Consider the following 19,902-nt stretch of genomic DNA (forward strand, 5'->3'; position numbering starts at 1 on the left):
TAAGTGTGATTTATTTTAATACCTTGGTTTTCAATTCTTGTTTCTAGAATGGGATCCCATTCGGTACATTATTGTGATTTAATAAACTTTGCCTAATTACCATAGTAGACTTATTTACTAAGTTTAATTTTTTCAATCATGGTAGTTGGTTTGAAATTGTTTCTATTCATTGAGGAAAATCCTTTTCTATCATGGCAAGACTTTACTAAGTTGGTTTAGCTTTCTTATACTCTAATAGACTCTTTTCTATCATGGTAGTATTTTCAAAAGGGTATTTTGTTTTTCTACCATGGTAGACACTTTTCTACCATAGTAAATGGTTTTGAAGGATGAGTTTTGTTTTAATTACCATCGTAGAGTTAAATAATTATGTTTGAAAAGGTAGAATGTTACAGGTTGGCCCATCAGTTGGATCCAAATCACTAGCTCTAACCTTTCCTAATCCGTTAAAATAAAGTGACACCTATTTTATAAAATTAATGGGTACCCATTCACCATTGTTGACTATTTTATAAAATTAATGGGAAGGTTAGCCTATTTTATAAGATTAATGGGTATCCATTCACTATTATTGACTTTAGGATACCAAAAGCTCCTAGAAAAAAATTTATAAATAGTTTTTCACTTTATGTTTGCTTCCTCTTTTTTTAATGGTCAACATTAATGGGTGTTAGTCAAATTTAACAAAATGAGAATTATTGCATTCATTAAAAAAAAAATCATGGGTAATCTATTCATTAAAACAAACTCATGGGTACTCTTGCACATTTGTTCAATTAAAAACATTGGGTGCTCTTAGAGAAAAAGTTACTGAATATTTTTGCTCTTTAACCTAGTATAATAATACCATGTGGTGTTATTCACAAACTATAACCAATATGGTTTATTTCTTTGATTATTTACAATTAATATGCAAGAAAATGATGATGATGTTGAGAAAGAGAAAGCTATATTTAACCATTTTCTCTTTCTCATACCCAATCTCCTTGTGTACAAGATTCCCACACAATAATAATAGATCTTACATACTAACTAATGTGCGATCATGTCATTGTCAATTTTCCTTGATTCTAGCAAAACCTAGTGTTGTTATAATAACAGATCTCTCATTACTAATATTAACATTTGATTCATTCTCGTTCTTGTTTGCTATTAAATATGAGGTTAAAAATTGGGTTTTGTACATGCAAATAATTAATAACCAAGCATTTTTATTCATATCCCAAATACGTTCGCTAATTCAACTCTCTTATCTTTTTTTGGGTTGCCTTTGCCAAAAATACACATAGTTCTCTCTCTCTCTCTGTGTTTATATATACATTCATGGTACTCTAATCATCCAAGCCACTCGTGATTGATTACACAAGGTTCCATATTAATTTGAAGCAGAAAGACATGGAAAAATCTGTATTGTTTTTTCTTCTGTCTTTCTGCTTCGTTGCCAACCAAGTTTTGATTGCTAATGCTAATGGTGATGAACAACATCGCTTGGTATCAGCATTGTATGTGTTTGGTGATTCCCATGTTGATGCTGGAAACAACGCTCATTTGAACACACCAGCACAGGCTAATAGGTGGCCTTATGGAATTGATCTTCAAAATATAACAGGTCGATTCACTAATGGGAAAAATATGGCTGACTTTATCGGTATGTTTAATTTGTTAGTGGCTTAATTAAATTCTTTTTTCAGTTATTTAATTAATTTTGAGCGAGTTTTGAACTGTTGTAAGCTTCTCAAATCAAATTTTTTTCTACCTTTAATGATCATGCATTTTTGATAAGATAGGGATATGAAAATTAAAGTATCTTTTTATTTTAGCACTGTTAATTTCATCCACAAAAATTTCTACATTTAATTTTTAAATATTGACAAAACATTTTGCATCTTATATCTCCAAATGAATTGAAGAATGAGCAACTAGCCGGGTTGTAATATTGTTAAGTGAATTGAATATATGATATTTCATAATAGCTAGTTTATTTGAAGTTGTTGTAAATTTCCTCTAATTATTCCAAACATAGTTGAAACATTGTTTGCTTAAATAATATAATAATTTTAAACTTTTATCCTTTAATTGCATATTATCCAAATAATAAAAGCACTTATGATATTTGTTTCTATCCTTGCAGCAACTTATTTGGATTTACCAATGCCTCCTGCATACTTAAACCTTACGGATTCTGAAAGAAGTCAAATAATAACAGGAATAAGCTACGCATCAGGGGCATGTGGGATCTTAAACACGACTGGAGTAGTAAGAAATTAAAATGAATCTTCTCATTTTGTAATTAATTAAATAGTTAATTTTTATCTTTATATGACAACCATATAATTCATTATCTTTTTTATATTGAAGGGAGAATGCTTGACATTATCAAAACAAGTAGGATACTTCACATCAACTGTGACAAAAGATCTCCCAAAGGCAATAAATGACAAAGAAAAGTTGCAGAAAAACTTGGCCAATTCTTTATACCTAGTCCTTATTGGAAATAATGATTACTCCACAAAGATGAGCAATAAAAACGTCACCAACAAATACACTCCACGAGACTATGCAGATTACCTTCTTGATGAAACCTTAGGTCATATCAAGGTACGTTTTACATTATCTTGATTTTTGTTATGCATGCAAAATATTAGAGGATTAAAGTATATTTTTGATCTTTTAACCTTATATAAAATTTTATTTAGTCCCTTCATTTTATAAAGTATCTTTTTAGTTTTATAACCCACACACTGTTAGTTTTATCAACAAAAAATTCATACATTGAACTTTTAAATATTACAAACCCATTCTTCAAATGTTAACGTATTAAATTTATTTTTTAAAAATAACAATGATTGAAAAAATAATTATTTAAAATTAATGATGTTAGGGTTAAAGAATTGAAAAGATACTTTATAAAATTAAGAGACTAAATTAAACTCTTATATAAAATTATAGAAGACAAAGGTATACACTTTAGCCAATACAAGAGTATATTAAAATGTAATAACTTTTTATTATATATCATGCAAACATTGATCTATATTTAGGTTCTAAGATATTATTGTTTATAGATAACATGACACAATTTCATTATTTAAATATCCATTACACAGACACTTTATGAACTCGGAGCCAGAAAATTTGTAGTATTGGGCATTTCAATGTGTGCGCCACATAACTATACAGAAGGCTGTGAATCAAGATACTACGCAGACAAACTTCCTCAAAGGCTGCAAAAGTTACAATCTGAACTCTTCGGTTCAATATTTACTGTATACGATGTCTACAAGGTGTACAGCAAGATTACAGGAAATCCTCAAAAATATGGTAAATAGAACTATTTTATTTAATTATATCATTTTATACAATAATAATAATAATAATAATCTTTGAATTGTTATTATAATTTTGCTTTCTTATATGGGTTTGTTCACATTACAGGGATCACAAACACACAAGAACCTTGTTATGTGGACCATGGACCAGTTTGTCCCGATAGATCAAAGTATCTCAAATTTGATCAATATAGCCATCAAACTCAAGTCGCATATGAAATAGCTGCAAAGGAATGCTTCAATGGAACAGCTTGTTCTCCTTATACTATTTCTCAGTTGGCCAAGGCACCCATCATCAATCACTGAAAATGTAACAAATTTAAGTGATTTAATATTGAAAGCATTGTATTGGATTATTTTCTGATTTCAAGTTTAATTGAGGTTGGAATAAAAATAATTGACATTTCTTTTGCATCGTACATGACTACATTCTGATAATAATAATAATAATAATAATGATAATAACAATAACAATAATAATTAAAAAAAGTGTCACGCCCCAAAAATAGAGGGTGACCGGCACGGGTGCAAACCACATTGCATATTCCCGTAAGCCTTAAAATGAAAATTCATTTTAGTTTTCAAAAAATTATTAATCAAATTATATTAAAATTTTAAAACTTTTGTTATTAATTGTTATAACAAAGTTTTAACATTTTTGTAGAAATTTTGACAGACCCTCCTTTATAAATAGGATCTCCTAAAATTTTTACAAAACAAAAATTTTTCTAAACATTGTATCAATCAAGAGCTCAGCTCCTTCCAACTAACAGACAACATATATATATATATATATATAAAATAAAACTCTAACTATAGCTTATCTGGAGCAACTAATCTTACTTCTAAGCTAAAATACATGAATCTTAAATATTTACATCAAGAGGTAACAATACCAAATAAAATTTCCATCCAATATAGCCATATGCCCTTTAGAGGTCGGTAGTAGAATCAACATCAACTAATGAATCTAAGACCAAAATAATTTTTTAGTGAATAACGTCCCAACAATAAATAATTAAACAAGAATAAAATAAAGTTGAAATAATTTTTGCAATTTCAAGAGGCAACGATCTTCATAACAATTTAATAAACTTTTGAAATAAAAGAATTCTATAAAATTTTAAATAAAAATATCAAACCATTAAAATATCGTATCAAATAATATTATCACTTGATTGCAAGGAAGCAAATAAAAAAATAAATAATTTATTATTTAAAACCAATGGGATGTGAAATTTCCAAAAAATAAAATTCATATAATAGGGACTTATCAGAACACTAAACAAACATGGACACACAGTTCACAAGGATAAATAACCAAACACGGCTTATGCTATGAAAACAAATGTGGACACACAATTCACAAGGGTAAGTAACCAATCGCGGCCAAAGCCATAAAACAAACATGGACAAACAATCCATGAGGGTAATGATAACTAAACGCGGCTCAAAGCCACGAAATCAAACATGAGTACGATGCTCACGAGTAACCATTCGTCCGTTCCATGTGCGTTGGCCATCGCAAGGGATTAGCACCTTCTATGAACACCCTGCTAGCTAGGTGTACCATGGCGCGTCAAGGGCTAACGGAACTACCGTTAGCAACCAATGTTCCGTATAAAGTCCCCTTTTTTTAAAAAAATCATTTTCAAACATATGAGAAAATCAGCACTTTCAAGATACAGTTCTTCTTCTCAAAATCAAACTCACATGAATACTTTTAAGCATTAAAATTTGCTAGAATAAAATTTCATATCCAATGCTCGTGCTTGCATTTATCAAATAATCAAAAAATTTTCAAAGTTGAACCCACAAGAATCATTCTCTGTATCAATCCAATATTTGATAAAATAAAAATCTCATAATTAAAGTCCAAGCTTGATTTAATTGATCAAATAACATTTCAAATTTGGTAAAGCTAATTTCTCAAAATAAAACAATATTAATCAACAAATATCCAATAATCGCATTAATGCTATTAAAATGATTTAAAAAAAACGTAATATTTTAGTAAAGAAAAATTTAATTAAAAAAATTAGTTAAAACGCTATCCACTTACCTGCAATACTCCCAAGTGTAAAAAATTTTCCTTTTTAAAGCTTGAATCCTCCTTTACTACCTCAATCAAGATTTTATTCTTCCAAATTCCCTATTCAATAATATAGAATTTTGGTGACCTTTATTCACATTTACTAAACTCCTTTTTCCATAACAACATTATAGTCACTATATTGTTTAGTCAATTCAATATTTAACTAAAGTTCTTTAGCCCTTACAATACTTTATATATATATATATATATATTCAAAGCTTTGTTTATACTATACTTGTCTTTCCAACTCCACGCAACCAAAAGTAGTTAACTTTTAATCAAGCTATGTATATTACATGAGTGCACACCCAACTCTAAAAAAAACATAATTCTACAACCCACTTTATCAAACACCTTAAATGCACCTTAAAATGAGTCAACACCATAATTTATAAATCATCGACAATGCCATTTTCAAAAATAAGTTAACCACCCAATAACTACATAGTTAAAATTCAATACAAGGCTAAGTTGACTTAGAAGAGGCCATACCAAATGCATCATCATAATAATTGGTAAAATTCATAAATTTTATAATTAAATAAAACTCCTTTTAATAGACATTTTTGTCCAATGCCTATCACACGTTAATTGTTAAATTCGAATCACTCATTTTCCTCCCTGATTCCATCTCCCAAAATTTTACAAAATAGATATGTAACCTAATCAACCTTCCCAAATTCCATAAAAGATAAATGTCTTCCAACAATAATTTATTTAATTAGCAATAATCATCATCATATATAAGGATCAAGCCATTATAATAACAACACTCTCTTCAATAGTCTACCAAACATTTTGTGAACATTTGAGCTTCAACTATAATCAACCTTCTTCTTACTCAATTCCATTTCCCAAAATTTCTAACATAGACATGTAATTAATCAGCTTTCACAATTCCAGTTAATTGATTAATAATTAGTCTTAATTCAAGAAAAAAAATATTTAAGTCTTCATTCTCCATGTTACTCACAACAGCAAAGAAAGGAAGGAGAGATTTCACAATCCCAATCCCCAATCACTCATGTAATAACAGAACAGTGAAGAAATGGATTACCTCAACTCAAATCATACACAACACGGCAAGGAAGAAACAGAGAAGGGGCGACTGAATAGGGGAGAAGAAGACAGCTACACCCTAACTTCCAGCTCAAGAATCAGACTTCCATAAATCTTAGATCAGCTCCTCGCGTGCTAACAACTTTCGAACGGAACAAATGGAAGAGGATGAGGATCCGATAGCACCCATCGAGAAATATGAAGAATAGAAATGAATGGGGAACTAAGAACTCCTTACCCAAAAGACAGTGATCCATCACACAGCCAACAACTTGAACAGTGGGAAGAGGAGATGGAGAAACTGGATGAAGGTTCAGTGCACTCTCACTCTCTCTCTCAGTCTGGAACTTTCAAATGAGGAAGAAGAGGAATGGAGAAAATGAATGAAACCCTTCCCCTAATCTACTGCTCTCCATTTATTTAAAAGAATCTGATGGGTAAAATAGTAATTTTAATGAAAACAAATAGAAAAATAAAATCCTTTTCTTGCTTTGAGAGAGTTCGAACCTTGAACCTGTCTGATGAAAGTCTAGCTCAGCTACCACTAAACCAACTCTTCTTCTTGATTATCTTGATCAAAAATTAATATAACTACTATGAAAACACCAACTTATATATATATATATATATATATTTGCTTATTTATTTATTATTATTATTATTATTATCATTATCATTATTATTATTATTTTTCTGGGCTATTACAAAAAGGCTTTAGTTATTGAAGAGAGAAGCTTCAATTAATATACAACGGTAGAGAGATCAGAATACTATTTCCATATTTTCTGAACATCTAAAATTTTCGAAATTGCGCACATAATTAACTTAAGATTCATAACATTCATGAAGAAGCGTCACGTTACGCGCAAAGAAAAATATAATTATAGAGTACATTAGATAATAGATATAACATGGTTTGTTATATTAAAAAGAGTAGTTCCGATGAAGTATATTATAATAACTAATAACTATATGCAGAGTTTAATCTTTCATCTACATAACTTCAAGGGAAAATGACAATCATAGAACATTATGGAGGCATTAATGATAATAGAAAACCTGGAATTATTGAAATGTTATAGAGATATGGTCTTTATTTGTGATTAAAAATAAATACTTATTAAAATAACTTGCAAAATGTGACTCGTGAATTTAAGTAAAGTTAGTTGTGAAATATAAGTAGTGTTAATTGTGAATCAATGAAAAGTCAATTATGAATGGACAAATAATTTTACATATTTATGTATCATCACTTGTGGATTTAAACATACTAATCACTTACAAATTTTAGGAAGATCATACAAGTAAATTTATGAAAATTCAGTTGAATACATAATCTTATAAATTTATGCATAACTTGCAATTTAAAGATGATCAATTGTGTATTTTAGGAATGTCACTTGTAAATATGTAGAATGTCAATTGTGAAAGAATATACATGAATAGTCTTAATTGTAAATCAATAGTTTGGAGCCTTCTCATGTTTCTAAATACATGATAATCTCTAGAATTTCATGTCATTTGAGCATATTTTTCTTAGATTTTAATTTATTTTGGCTCAATTGTATGTTTTGACTGGCCAAATTAGGAAAATATGCATCTTACTTTTGGTTTACACATTTGTTTTTAATTCAATACTTTTGTGTTGATTTTGAGTTTTTTTGGTTTGAGGTTTAATTAAATGCATTTATGGATTTTTGTTGATGCTTTAGGAAAATTTTTGGATGAAGAAATTATATGCAAAAATAGCTACCACGTTAATTGGAGAAGTTTGCAAAACTATCCAAAGCCATGACTTTGTTTGCAACTTTTGCTACTGTTGAAAAAACATTGCATTTTATTAATCCAAAATTGATTGGGTAGGATACTTTTGTGTTACTAAGTCAACCTAGAACACATTCTTCATACTTTAAGACACATTTAGAGCTTGGTTGTGCTAGGGTTTAGGAATTGAAAGAGTTGGGATCAAGAGATTAAAGCTTTAAGGACATTTGGAGCTCATTTTCTTTAGCTTTTTGTTCCTCTTCCCTTTCCTCTCTTGTAATCTAAAATGGGTCTAAATATTTTGTGCATCTATAGCTTGTGGATGATTATGAGTAGCTAAAAAATATTTTAAGATTATTTGAAAATCTTATATGGATTAACACTAAATTCCTCCTCTCTTTTGTGATTAATAATGTATATGTATTTATTTCACTCTTTTCTTAATGCTTCTAAGTGATTGGCTACCATTTAAGTATTGGATTTACTTGATTGATGCTTGAAATAGCAAGGTTAAGTGTAGAACTTGGGTAATATAGTGCAAGAACTTAAAGTTTGCTTGTTAAATAGATAGTTTTGTTAGTAAGGTAGAGATATACTTGCTAGCCTTGTATAGTCGCATTAGGGTTAGTGCTTAAAATTTGATTTTATTAATTATGACAAGAGATTGGGCAAGTAATTTAACTCAACACTTATTCATGACTTGAGAGAGCTTGTTCAAATATTTTTAAAAATTTAGGTTAGCAGTTATCATCATCAAAAACATTTATGAGAGGAGTAATTTTAGTGTTATGAAATGCAAGGGGGATAAATGTAATATCTCAAATTTCTAATCCTGCGTTAATGACTGATTAGGGATGAATTAGTGATTTAATATGGGATTAAGGCTTTGAGTGGTGAAATGTTATATTGACTTATTAGGATGTTATATGAACAGATATGAGTAGGATAGCGGAGTCTCAAAGTAGAGCGTGTGAGCATAGTTAGGATTTCCCTTAGTATGCCATGCACTGTGATGGGTGATAGGTGCTCCACAGTGCATGGAGTAGAAATAGATTAATAGGGATGTGTCCAGCGCAAAAAATAAAAGGGAGAAATGTGGGAAGAGAGGTCTGGTGTTGAGAAGAGAAAAGGATCTACTAGGGCAAGCTAAATTAAGAGCAAATACGGTGTCTTTAACTCGTTACTTATTGGGTAAGTCACTTACTACCTTAACCTCAGAATCTACCCTATTTTCTCTTAATTTTAACTAATGAGAAAGTAAATTTGAGAGTTTTAAGGAGTTAATTTCTTATCTAATAATAATAAAAAGGTTCTTTGGAATTAAACGAGTGCTTTGTGACTGGTTGTAGTCAAAGTAATAGAGTTTTCAAGCTCTAGGCAAGAATTGCCCTAATCTAGAGAGAGAGCAGTAAGAGAAAATTACTAGAAAATGTTAAAGCTTGAAATAAGGGGTGATCAATGGTAATGCGCGTAATCGAGTGTGAAATGTGGATTTGGTTACGATTGAGCATTTAAATGCGATAATTGGCACTTTTGGTCAATAGAGAAATTGACTCTGAATGCTAATTTTATGTAGATTATAGTATGTGACACACAAATTACAAGAAAGAAGCTTGAATAGGGTTGAAGTTACAAGGGTAACCCTTCCTATCAAACAGAAGGGTTGAGGTAACTATATAGTTTATTATGTTTATTAACTATTATAACTATGTAAAAGTGAATATCAAATGATAAATTTTGAATTTATGAGTTTTATGCATGACTGTTATTTAAATAGTTTTAGCATAAGTTTTGCATTATAAAATGAATTTGAAAAGTTATTGATTTTAATATATATATATGTGTGTGTGTGTGTGTGTGTGTGTGTGTTGTGAAAAGGTGTGTAAGTAGTGAAAGTTGTGAAAGAGCATGATCATAGGGGTGGGAGTTCACTCAAGATGTGTGGGGTTGTGTGTGTGGAGATATGTGAGTGTAAAAATTCATATGGTCAGGCTAGCACTATGGGACATCTGGTGTAGTAGCATTATACGGGTTATTACCATAGGTAATCCAGTACAACATATTATGGGGCTATTATCATAAGACATCTTAATAGTCTGGCAATTCCCTAATTCTCGTTAGGGTACTGTTAGGAGTCAACGACACCTCTATCACAAGTGTGTGAAGAGGGAAAACTATAGTCTATATGTGGGATAGATTACCTTTGATCGGGTGTTTCTATCACCAAAAGTGAGCTCGGGTTAACAAGTGGTTGATCTAGAAGAGTCTATAGTTTTGTGTCAGGAAGCTTTGGAGGATCAGTGGATAGTTGATCGTGCTAAGGTGTAAAAGTATTTAAAATGTGATTTATATGTGAAATTGATAATTTAGTTATAATATACTATATATATGCGCTATATGATGATTTCAATTACTTTCGCATGGTTATTTGTGGTAAGAGACATTTAATGAGTTATACTTGGTTACTAAAAGTTTTATCTCACTCGTAGTTATTTACATTTTTCAGGTTTTGGTACTAGTGGGTTAAAGGGAAAGGATATAGGCTAAGTTGACAATCTCTCGCCTAAATCTTTGTAAGATATGGTGTAATGAATTTGGTTGATATTAGTCTTGTATATGTATAAGTTGCCATAGGATTCGTACATGTACATAAGATATGATTGTGGTATGTTTTATGATTTTGAACTCCCTAGCCTTGTACATGTGTGAAAGATGAAATCACTGGTTGGGCTAGTGGATGGATGTAATTATATGTGAATATGTGATGGGTGGAGATTATTTGTAGTGTTTTGGCCATATATGAGATTAAAAAAATGAAATGTTAATTTGGCCTAAAGGGAGAAATGGGCGATTTACAGACCAAATATAACACTTGCTCCAAGTATTATCCAAAAATCACATAAGAGTGGCTAAAAACTATTCCAAATATTATATACATATATGAATACACACGCTAAGCATTTTCACTTGGCTCAGAGATCTCTGTGGGGCCCACGCACCCACCCTCTCTATCCAAGGTGCATTTTTACCTATAGCACACCATTTACAATGTAACCACTTTGCATTTACTTATGGAATCACATATACACCAAAATATATATTTGCTTGTAGTGGAAACTTGGTCTACTAAATAAATCCATCAAAACCACACACCATAGCCAAGTTTCCTAGCCACAAGTCTACAAGCAAACAAAAATTCATACACAAGCCATACAATCCACACGTACTCACACATATATACATAATCACATCCTACTGGCACCCTAATTCTAAATACATTACAATAGATTTGCTCAAAAGAAAGGGGTTGTAGTTCTTTATAATTCACAAACAACCCCTAGCTATGCTCCTTTTCCCGTCCTCTACTGGTTCCTTCGCCTGGACCTGGAAATATTGAAAAGAAAGGGGTGAGACAACTATAGTCTCAGTAACAGATAAATCTACATTGATTATTACAAAGTAAGCCATAATTGAATAAACAAATAATAAATTCAACATAGTATATAATTTAACCATTTAAAATGCATGAATGCATGACATAGGCCGGTATGGCCTTTCATGACCAACAGAATACCCCCTGGCACTCTTTAACTCGCAGGTAAACCTTATACCTACTTGTATCCCTATAGGTACAAAACATAATCTAAGGCATGATCTAATCCACCAAACTGCCTATGCCCCTTCGACGTGAATCCTGAGCAGTTGAAGCTAACTTCCTCCTAGAGCCAGCCTAACTTACTCTCCATGGGAGGGCTACCTTAGCCTAGGCACTTAACCTTACACTTCATATGTCAGATTCTCTTCCCCACTGAGAGGTGTCGAACACTCAATATACTAACCACTTTAGTGCACTGAGCCCACAATACGTAAGGCAATATTGAGTACTGGTAGTGTGCCATAAAATATCAAAAGTCCACACCTTCTTATTGGTAAACTCCTACCGAGATCATGCCTTTTACTCATGTCTACCTTTTTCGTGTATTAACCACTTTAACACTTTAAGGTAATATGATATTTATAAATATCCCTTAAATGGTTCCTTAACCTATCTAAGGTACCTTACTTAGCTACACTTTCTTAAGTGCAACTTCTATTCTTTATGATTACAATATATGAAAACAAATCTTGTTTCCATAAAAATATTGTTGTTAAACAATTAGAAAACATATTTGCACTATAATCAAAGTAGTACCCCATAACCCTTATAAAGCACATTTAATCTTTTAAAACATGTAATGCATGATAGCTAGTAATATTTGTTCAAAAATCACTAAAACAAAGTAATAAGAAATATAAATTTTCCTGTTACCTCAACCCTTTGGTACGAAAAGGGTTTCCTCTTGTACAAAATAGGACTTGGCTTGTTCCTTAACTTCTCTATAAGTTTTACCAATAATTCCTACAACATATAAGTGATCCATATCACTTATCATAGCAAATAGCATTAATGAAGACTATAACTCATAACATACAACTTGGGTCAATCAGTCATAATCCATCCTAATGGTCCATATATTAAACCAACCATTCACATAGTACCACGTAACCACCAAAATCATTTATTAGCCATCACTAGGCTAATTTCCAATTCATATAATTTTTAATCAATTAAAAACCTTTACTTAGTGTCACCAACTTTCACCGTTAACCCTTATAATGAAAACTAAACCTTAATTTAAAACTTATTGGGCTTAAATAGTAAAATTAAAATTAAATCAATAGGCTTAAACCATTGAGGAGAAAAAACTAATCTCTCAAGGTTTAATTTGTTCCCAAAACACCTCTTTTCATCCAATTATCCACTTAAAACAATATATCACTATGTAGAAACTCAAAACATCCTCCCTAGGATCCAAAGAAACAAAAGCTTATAAGAATAAATCCTTTGGGATCAAAATCCAAAAATTTTCTCTTCCAAAAATTTAAGAAAATCAAGAGGAAAGGAAGAGGATTGAAGTAGGGAGCTTTCCTACCGTGTAGCCAAGCTCGCAAGGGCCGCAAAGCCTCCTAGATTTGAGTTGTAGCTTCCTTCTCTTTCCCCTCTCTCTATCATCTCTTCTTCTCTTTGTTTCTTGTTTGTGCATTTCTTTCCTTTTAAATTTCTATTTTTGCGTTTTTTTTTTGTTCTTAAATTGTTGATATAAGATTTTGGCAAAAATTACAAGAAAGAGCTTAACATTTTTTTTTATTATAGCACAAAAGCTCAAGTCAACTTTGGTAATTTTTCTCATAGTTAAAAATCAAACAAAACCAAACTTTTACTGAAAAAAATTCAAACTCTGAACCTTTATCAAATTACTCTAAATTTTAATTTGATTATAGATATTTTATTTTATTTTTAAAATAAATTCAAGTCTTAAAATTTTTGGGATGTTATATTCTCCCCTCCTTTAAAAAGGATTTTATCCCCAAAATTCAAGCTAATTCATGAATCAAAGAGAGAAACATACCTAGGGAAACAACTGTGGATACTCCTTCCTCATTTGATCCTCAATCTCCCAGGTTGCATATCCTGGAACCGTCTCTTTCCAAATCACTTTTACTAACCAGATTGTCTTATTTCTAAGCTACTTATCCTTAGCATCCATAATATGATCTGGTTCAATCTGGTAGGTTAAATTCTCCTGAATTTCAATCTCCTCAAGTTTTATCACATGCGACGGGTCTGGCTAGTACTTCGTTAGTTGTGACACATGAAACACATTATGTAGACATGCTAATTGAGACGGCAATGCCAACTGATAAGCCACCGGCCCAACTTTCTTCAAAACCTCAAAAGGACCCATATATTGAGGAGACAACTTCTTAGCCTGAATTGAGCGTCCAACGCCCGTCAATAGGGAAACATTGAGAAACACATGATCCCCAACCTCAAAACACAGGTCCTTACAATGATTATCTGTATAACTTTTTTGTCTACTCTGCACCGTAAGAAGCTTTTATTGGATTAATTTGATTTTCTACGTCATCTCATCTACCACATTTGGTCCCATTATTGTCCTCTCACTCAACTTATACCAATAGAGAGGCAATCTGTATCGTCTTCTATGCAATGCTTCATAAGGAGCCATCTGAATATTGGCATGATAACTGTTATTATAAGCAAACTCCACCAGAGGCAAATGTTTATCCCATCTTTCCTGAAGCTCTAGGGCACATGACCTCAACATATCCTTTAATGTCTGGATTGTTCACTCAGTTTGTCCATCCGTCTGTGGATGATAAGATATACTGAACTTTAGATCCATACCCATAGCCTTTTGCATAGCTTGCCATAAATTCAATGTAAATTAAGGATCATGGTCTAAAATAATATCTTTTGGTACCCCATGTAGTCGCATAATCTCCTTAATGTAGATCTCAACATACTTATCAACTGTATAGGTGGTCTTGATTGGTAAGAAATGTGTTGACTTAGTCAAATGATCTACAATTACCCAGATAAAGTTAAAACTAGCCTGGGTTCTTAACAAACCAGTTACAAAATCCATTGAAATACTGTCTCATTTTCATTTAGGAATCTCTAAAGGCTGTAACAACCTCGATGGCTTTTAGTGTTTTATCTTAACCTTCTAATAAGTCAAACACTTACTAACATACTTTGTGACATCCCTTTTCATACCAGACCACCACTAGTGATGCTGATGTCATGATATATCTTAGTAGCACGGAGATGAAGGGTGTAGCTACTACGATGTGCCTCATCCAACAATTTCTTCTAAATAGACTTATTGTTGGGAATACACACCCTATCCTTAAAAACTACATACCTATCATCACTAAACCAATAGTCCATTGTCTCACCATTCTCAATGTCTTGACTTATTTTTAACAAAATTGAATCTTGAAGTTGAGCATCTCGTATCTCTTTCAAAAATTCATTAGAAATAATCGTAGTCTTAAGACCATTCAAGGAGAACTCAGTCATACCCAGAGAAGTCTCAACCAAAGACTCCATCAATCTATGCTCCTAAACCATTAAATAGGCTACATGTAAGGTCTTGCGACTAAGAGCATCTGCTACCACATTTGCTTTCCCTAAATAATACTTAAATTCAAAATTATAATATTTACGAAACTCCATCCAACGTCTCTATCTCATGTTTAGCTCTTTTTTATCCACCAGGTACTTGAGACTTTTATGGTCGCTTATGACCCTGAACTCTATTCCATAAAGATAATGACACCAGATCATTAATGCAAAGACTACTGTAGCTAACTCGAGATCATGCGTCAAATAATTTACCTCATGTGACCTAAGTTGTCAAGATACATATGCCACTGCCCTCTTATCTTGCATTAGAACACAGCTAAGACCCTTATGAGAGGCATCAGTATACACGTCATAGAGTTTTTGAGGATCCAGAATCACTAACACCAGAGCTATAGTTAACCTTTCTTTCAACTCAAGAAAAGCTATATCATACCTATCATCCCAGATAAATGGCTTATCCTTCCTTATGAGCCTAGTTAAAGGCATAGAAATATGAGAGAAACCTTTAATAAAACGTCGTTAGTAACTTGTTAACCTTAGAAAACTACGAATCTATGTTATTGATTTCGGTCTCTCCCATTGCAAGACTACTTCAACCTTATATGGATCAACTATAATACCATTTACCAACACAATATGTCCTAAGAACCTAACCTCTCTCATCTAAAACTCACACTTACTGAGCTTGGAATATAGCTTATGATCTTGCAAAAACCTTAGGATAGTCCTCAAGTGTCTGGCATACCGCTCCTCATCTTTAGAGTAAATTAGTATATCATAAATAAAAACCATCACAAACTGATCTAAGAATGGCTGAAAGATGCGGTTCATATACTCTATGAAAATTGCAGGCACATTAGTTAGCTTGAATGGCATAACCAAAAACTCATAATGGCCATGTCGAGTCCTGAAAGCTGTCTTTGCCACATCCTTCTCACTAACCCTCAACTGATGGTACCCTCAATATAAATCAATCTTAGAGAAAATTGTGGCACTAACCAACTGATCCAAGAGATCATCGATGTGAGGCAGTGGGTACTTGTTCTTCATCTTAACCTTATTCAACTGCCTATAATCAATACACAATCTTAAACTACCATCCTTCTTCTTCACAAATAAGACAGGGGATCCCCAAGGAGAAACACTGGGTCTAATAAATCCCTTATCTAATAGCTCCTCAAGCTACTTCTTTAACTTAGCTAACTCTGAAGGAGCTATTATATAGGGAGCCTTTAAAATTGGCTGAGTCCCTGGTACCAGGTCAATTGAGAATTCAACCTCATGCTTTGGAGGTAATCCTGACACATCCTCTGAAAACACCTCCGAGAACTCCCTAACAACCTCAATTTCATCCACTTTACCTGTCACAGACCTTTAGGTTGCAAGCACTACCACATAAGCCTCACAACCTTGCTCAATCAACCTTTCAGCTTACAAAGAAGAAAGAAAACAAGAGTGACAAGGGTATTCCTCGATCACCTCTGGTACTTTTACCAAAGTCACTGTCTTAGCCATACAATCTAAGACAGTATTATAAGCTATCAACTTATCCATACTAATGATTAAATCAATCCCTTATATGGGTAATTTAATCACATTTACCCAAGTTGATCACCCATTAAAAGTCATCTTAGTCATACACACTACACTAGATCGACCAACCAAACCAAAAGTAGAAGAAACTTCTATATCATGGGGTAGCTAGTCAACAGGCATACCCATTCTATCTAAGCACTCAGTAGAAATAAAAGAATGTGTCACATCAAAATCAAACAAAGCTTCTAAATCAAGGCCACAGATAGAAACCATACTAGTAATCAGATTCGATGACTTCCTAGTCTCCTCTTAAGATACTGTATACACTTTACCAGGAATCATATTCCTCCGGTCTGAGATCTCATGCAAATTAGGGAAATCACAAATCAAATGACCTAACTTTCCACACTTATAGCAAGCAAAGTAGCAACTAGAATGAACCCTGTCACATCTATCACAAGGTGACCTCACTGTGCTCAAAACTGGGGCCTGACTGGCCTGTGAAGAATGTGCTGGAGCAGTCCCAAAGAAACAAGAACCCCTAGATCTCATATTACCACCCCAATTGCCTTGAAATCTTGAACCCCTATTTAAATTTTGACTACTAAAAGTAGAAGAAGACCCAACTCTAAAGGAGCCACCAGAAGAAGAACTAGAGCTAAAACCTATTCTCTTAGATACACCACTAGTAGGAGCTAACCCAGAAGAAAATTGACCTCATGTATCCCCACTTTGGCTACTCTCTGTGTCTCGGCCTCGGTAATCTGCAATCCTTAGATGGATACGCACGCTAAATATTTTCACTTGGCTCAGAGATCTCTGTGGGGCTCACGTACCTACCCTCTCTATCTAAGGTGCATTTTTACCCATAGCACACCATTTGCAATGCAACCACTTTGCATTTGCTTATGAAATCACATACAGATCAAAATACATATTTGCTTGTAGTGGAAACTTGGTCTACTAAATAAATCTATCAAAACCATACACCATAACCAAGATCCTTGCCACAAGTCTACAAGCAAACAAAAATGTATACACAAGCCATACAATCCACACATACTCACACACATATACATAATCACATCCTATTGGCACCCTAATTCTAAATACATTACAATAGATTTGCTCAAAAGAAAGGGGTTTCAGTTCTTTGCAATTCACAAACAACCCTTAGCTATGCTCCTTTCCCTATCCTTCATTGGTTCCTTCGCCTGGACTTGGAAATATTGAAAAGAAAGGGGTGAGACAACTATAGTCTCAGTAACAGAGAAATCTACATTGTTTATTACAAAGTAAGACATGACCGAATAAACGAATAATAAATTTAACATAGTATATAATTTAACCATTTAAAATGCATGAATGCATGACATAGGCTGGTATGGCCTTTCATGACCAACAGAATGCCCTCTAGCATTCTTTAACATTTTGGTAAACCTTATACCCACTTGTACCCCCACAGGCACAAAACATAATCTCAGGCATGATCTAATCCACCGAACTGCCTATGCCCCTTCGATGTGAATCCTGAGCAGTTGAAGCTAACTCCCTCCCAGAGCTAGCCCAACTTACTCTCCATGTGAGGGCTACCTTGGCCTAGGCACTCACACTTCATATGTTGGATTCCCTCCCCTACTGAGAGGTGTCGAACAATCAATATACTAACCACTTTAGTGCACTGAGCCCACAATATGTAAGGCAACACTGAGTACTAACAGTGTGCCATAGAATATCAAAAGTCCACACCTTCTCATTGGTGAACTCCTACCGAGATCATGCCTTTTACTCGTGTCTACCTTTCCCGAGTATTGACCATTTCAATACTTTAAGGTAGTATGACATTTATAAATCTCCCTTAAATAGTTCCTTAGCCTATCTAAGATACCTTACTTAGTTACACTTCCTTAAGTACAACTTCTATTCTTTATGATTACAATATATGCAAACAAATCTTGTTTCCATAAAAACATTGTTGTTAAATAATTAGAAAACATATTTGCACTATAATCAAAGTACTACCCCATAACCCCTTATAAAGCACATTTAATCTTTTAAAACATCTAATGCATGATAGCTAGTAATATTTATTCAAAAATAGCTAAAACAAAGTAATAAGAAATATAAATTCCCCTGTTACCTCAACCCTTTGGTACCAAAAGGGTTTCCTCTTGTACAAAATAGGACTTGGCTTGTTCCTTAACTTCTTAATAAGTTTCACCAACAATTCTTACAACATATAAGTGATCCATATCACTTATCATGACAAATAGTATTAATGAAGACTATAACTCGTACCATACAACTTGGGTCAATCAGTCATAATTCATCTTAATGGTCCATATATTAAACCAACCATTCACATAGTATCACATAACCACCAAAATCATTTATTAGCCATCACTAGGCTAATTTTCAATTCATATAATTTTTAATCAATTAAAAACCTTCACTTAGTATCACCAACTTTCACCGTTAGCCCTTATAATGAAAACTAAACCTTAATTTAAATCTTGTTGGGCTCAAATAGCAAAATTAAAATTAAATCAATAGGCTTAAACCATTGAGAAGAAAAACCTAATCTCTCAAGGTTTAATTTATACCCAAAACATCTCTTTTCATCCAATTATCCACTCAAAATAATAGATCACTATATAGAAACTCAAAACATCCTCCCTAGGATCCAAAGAAACAAAAGCTTACAAGAATAAAGCCTTTGGGATTAAAATCCAAAAATTTTCTCTTCCAATAATGTAAAAAGATCAAGAGGGAAGGAAGAGGATTTAAGTAGGGAGCTTACCTATCATGTTGTCGAGCTCGTAATGGCCACAGAGCCTCTTAGATCCGAGCTATAGCTTCCTTCTCTTTCCCCCCTCTCCACCGTCTCCTATTATCTTTGTTTTTTATTCGTGCATTTCTTTCCTTTTAAATTTCTACTTCTGTGTTCTTTTTTCTTCTTAAATTGCTGATATAAGACTTTAGGGAAAATTACAAGAAAGGGCCTAACATTTTTTTTATAGCATAAAAGCCCAGGTAAACTTTAGTAATTTTTTCCATAGTTAAAATTCAAGTAAAACCAAACTTTTGTTGAGAAAAATTCAAACTCTAGACCTCTATCAAATTAC

At 32.7% G+C, this 19,902-nt stretch overlaps 1 protein-coding gene across 1 annotated transcript; it reads left to right on the top strand.

The window, feature by feature from the left end:
* Positions 1-1,358: 1,358 nt before the first annotated feature.
* LOC129287649 (GDSL esterase/lipase 7-like) lies at positions 1,359-3,743 on the top strand. The gene is made up of 5 exons (XM_054923872.1): positions 1,359-1,648; positions 2,132-2,256; positions 2,359-2,598; positions 3,108-3,321; positions 3,436-3,743. The coding sequence occupies exons 1-5, from the start codon at positions 1,396-1,398 to the stop codon at positions 3,633-3,635; spliced, it is 1,032 nt and encodes a 343-aa protein (XP_054779847.1). The 5' UTR covers positions 1,359-1,395; the 3' UTR covers positions 3,636-3,743.
* The last annotated feature ends 16,159 nt before the right edge of the window (positions 3,744-19,902 follow it).

Source organism: Prosopis cineraria, unplaced genomic scaffold (assembly GCF_029017545.1).
Source record: "Prosopis cineraria cultivar Desert tree isolate PC_DT_omini unplaced genomic scaffold, ASM2901754v1 PC12, whole genome shotgun sequence".
NCBI lineage: Eukaryota > Viridiplantae > Streptophyta > Magnoliopsida > Fabales > Fabaceae > Prosopis > Prosopis cineraria.

Coding starts and splice junctions, on each gene's coding strand:
- LOC129287649 (XM_054923872.1), top strand. CDS start 1,396: ATGGAAAAATCTGTATTGTTTTTTCTTCTGTCTTTCTGCTTCGTTGCC. Junction 2,257..2,358: donor TCTTAAACACGACTGGAGTA/GTAAGAAATTAA, acceptor TTTATATTGAAG/GGAGAATGCTTGACATTATC. Junction 3,322..3,435: donor AGGAAATCCTCAAAAATATG/GTAAATAGAACT, acceptor TTCACATTACAG/GGATCACAAACACACAAGAA.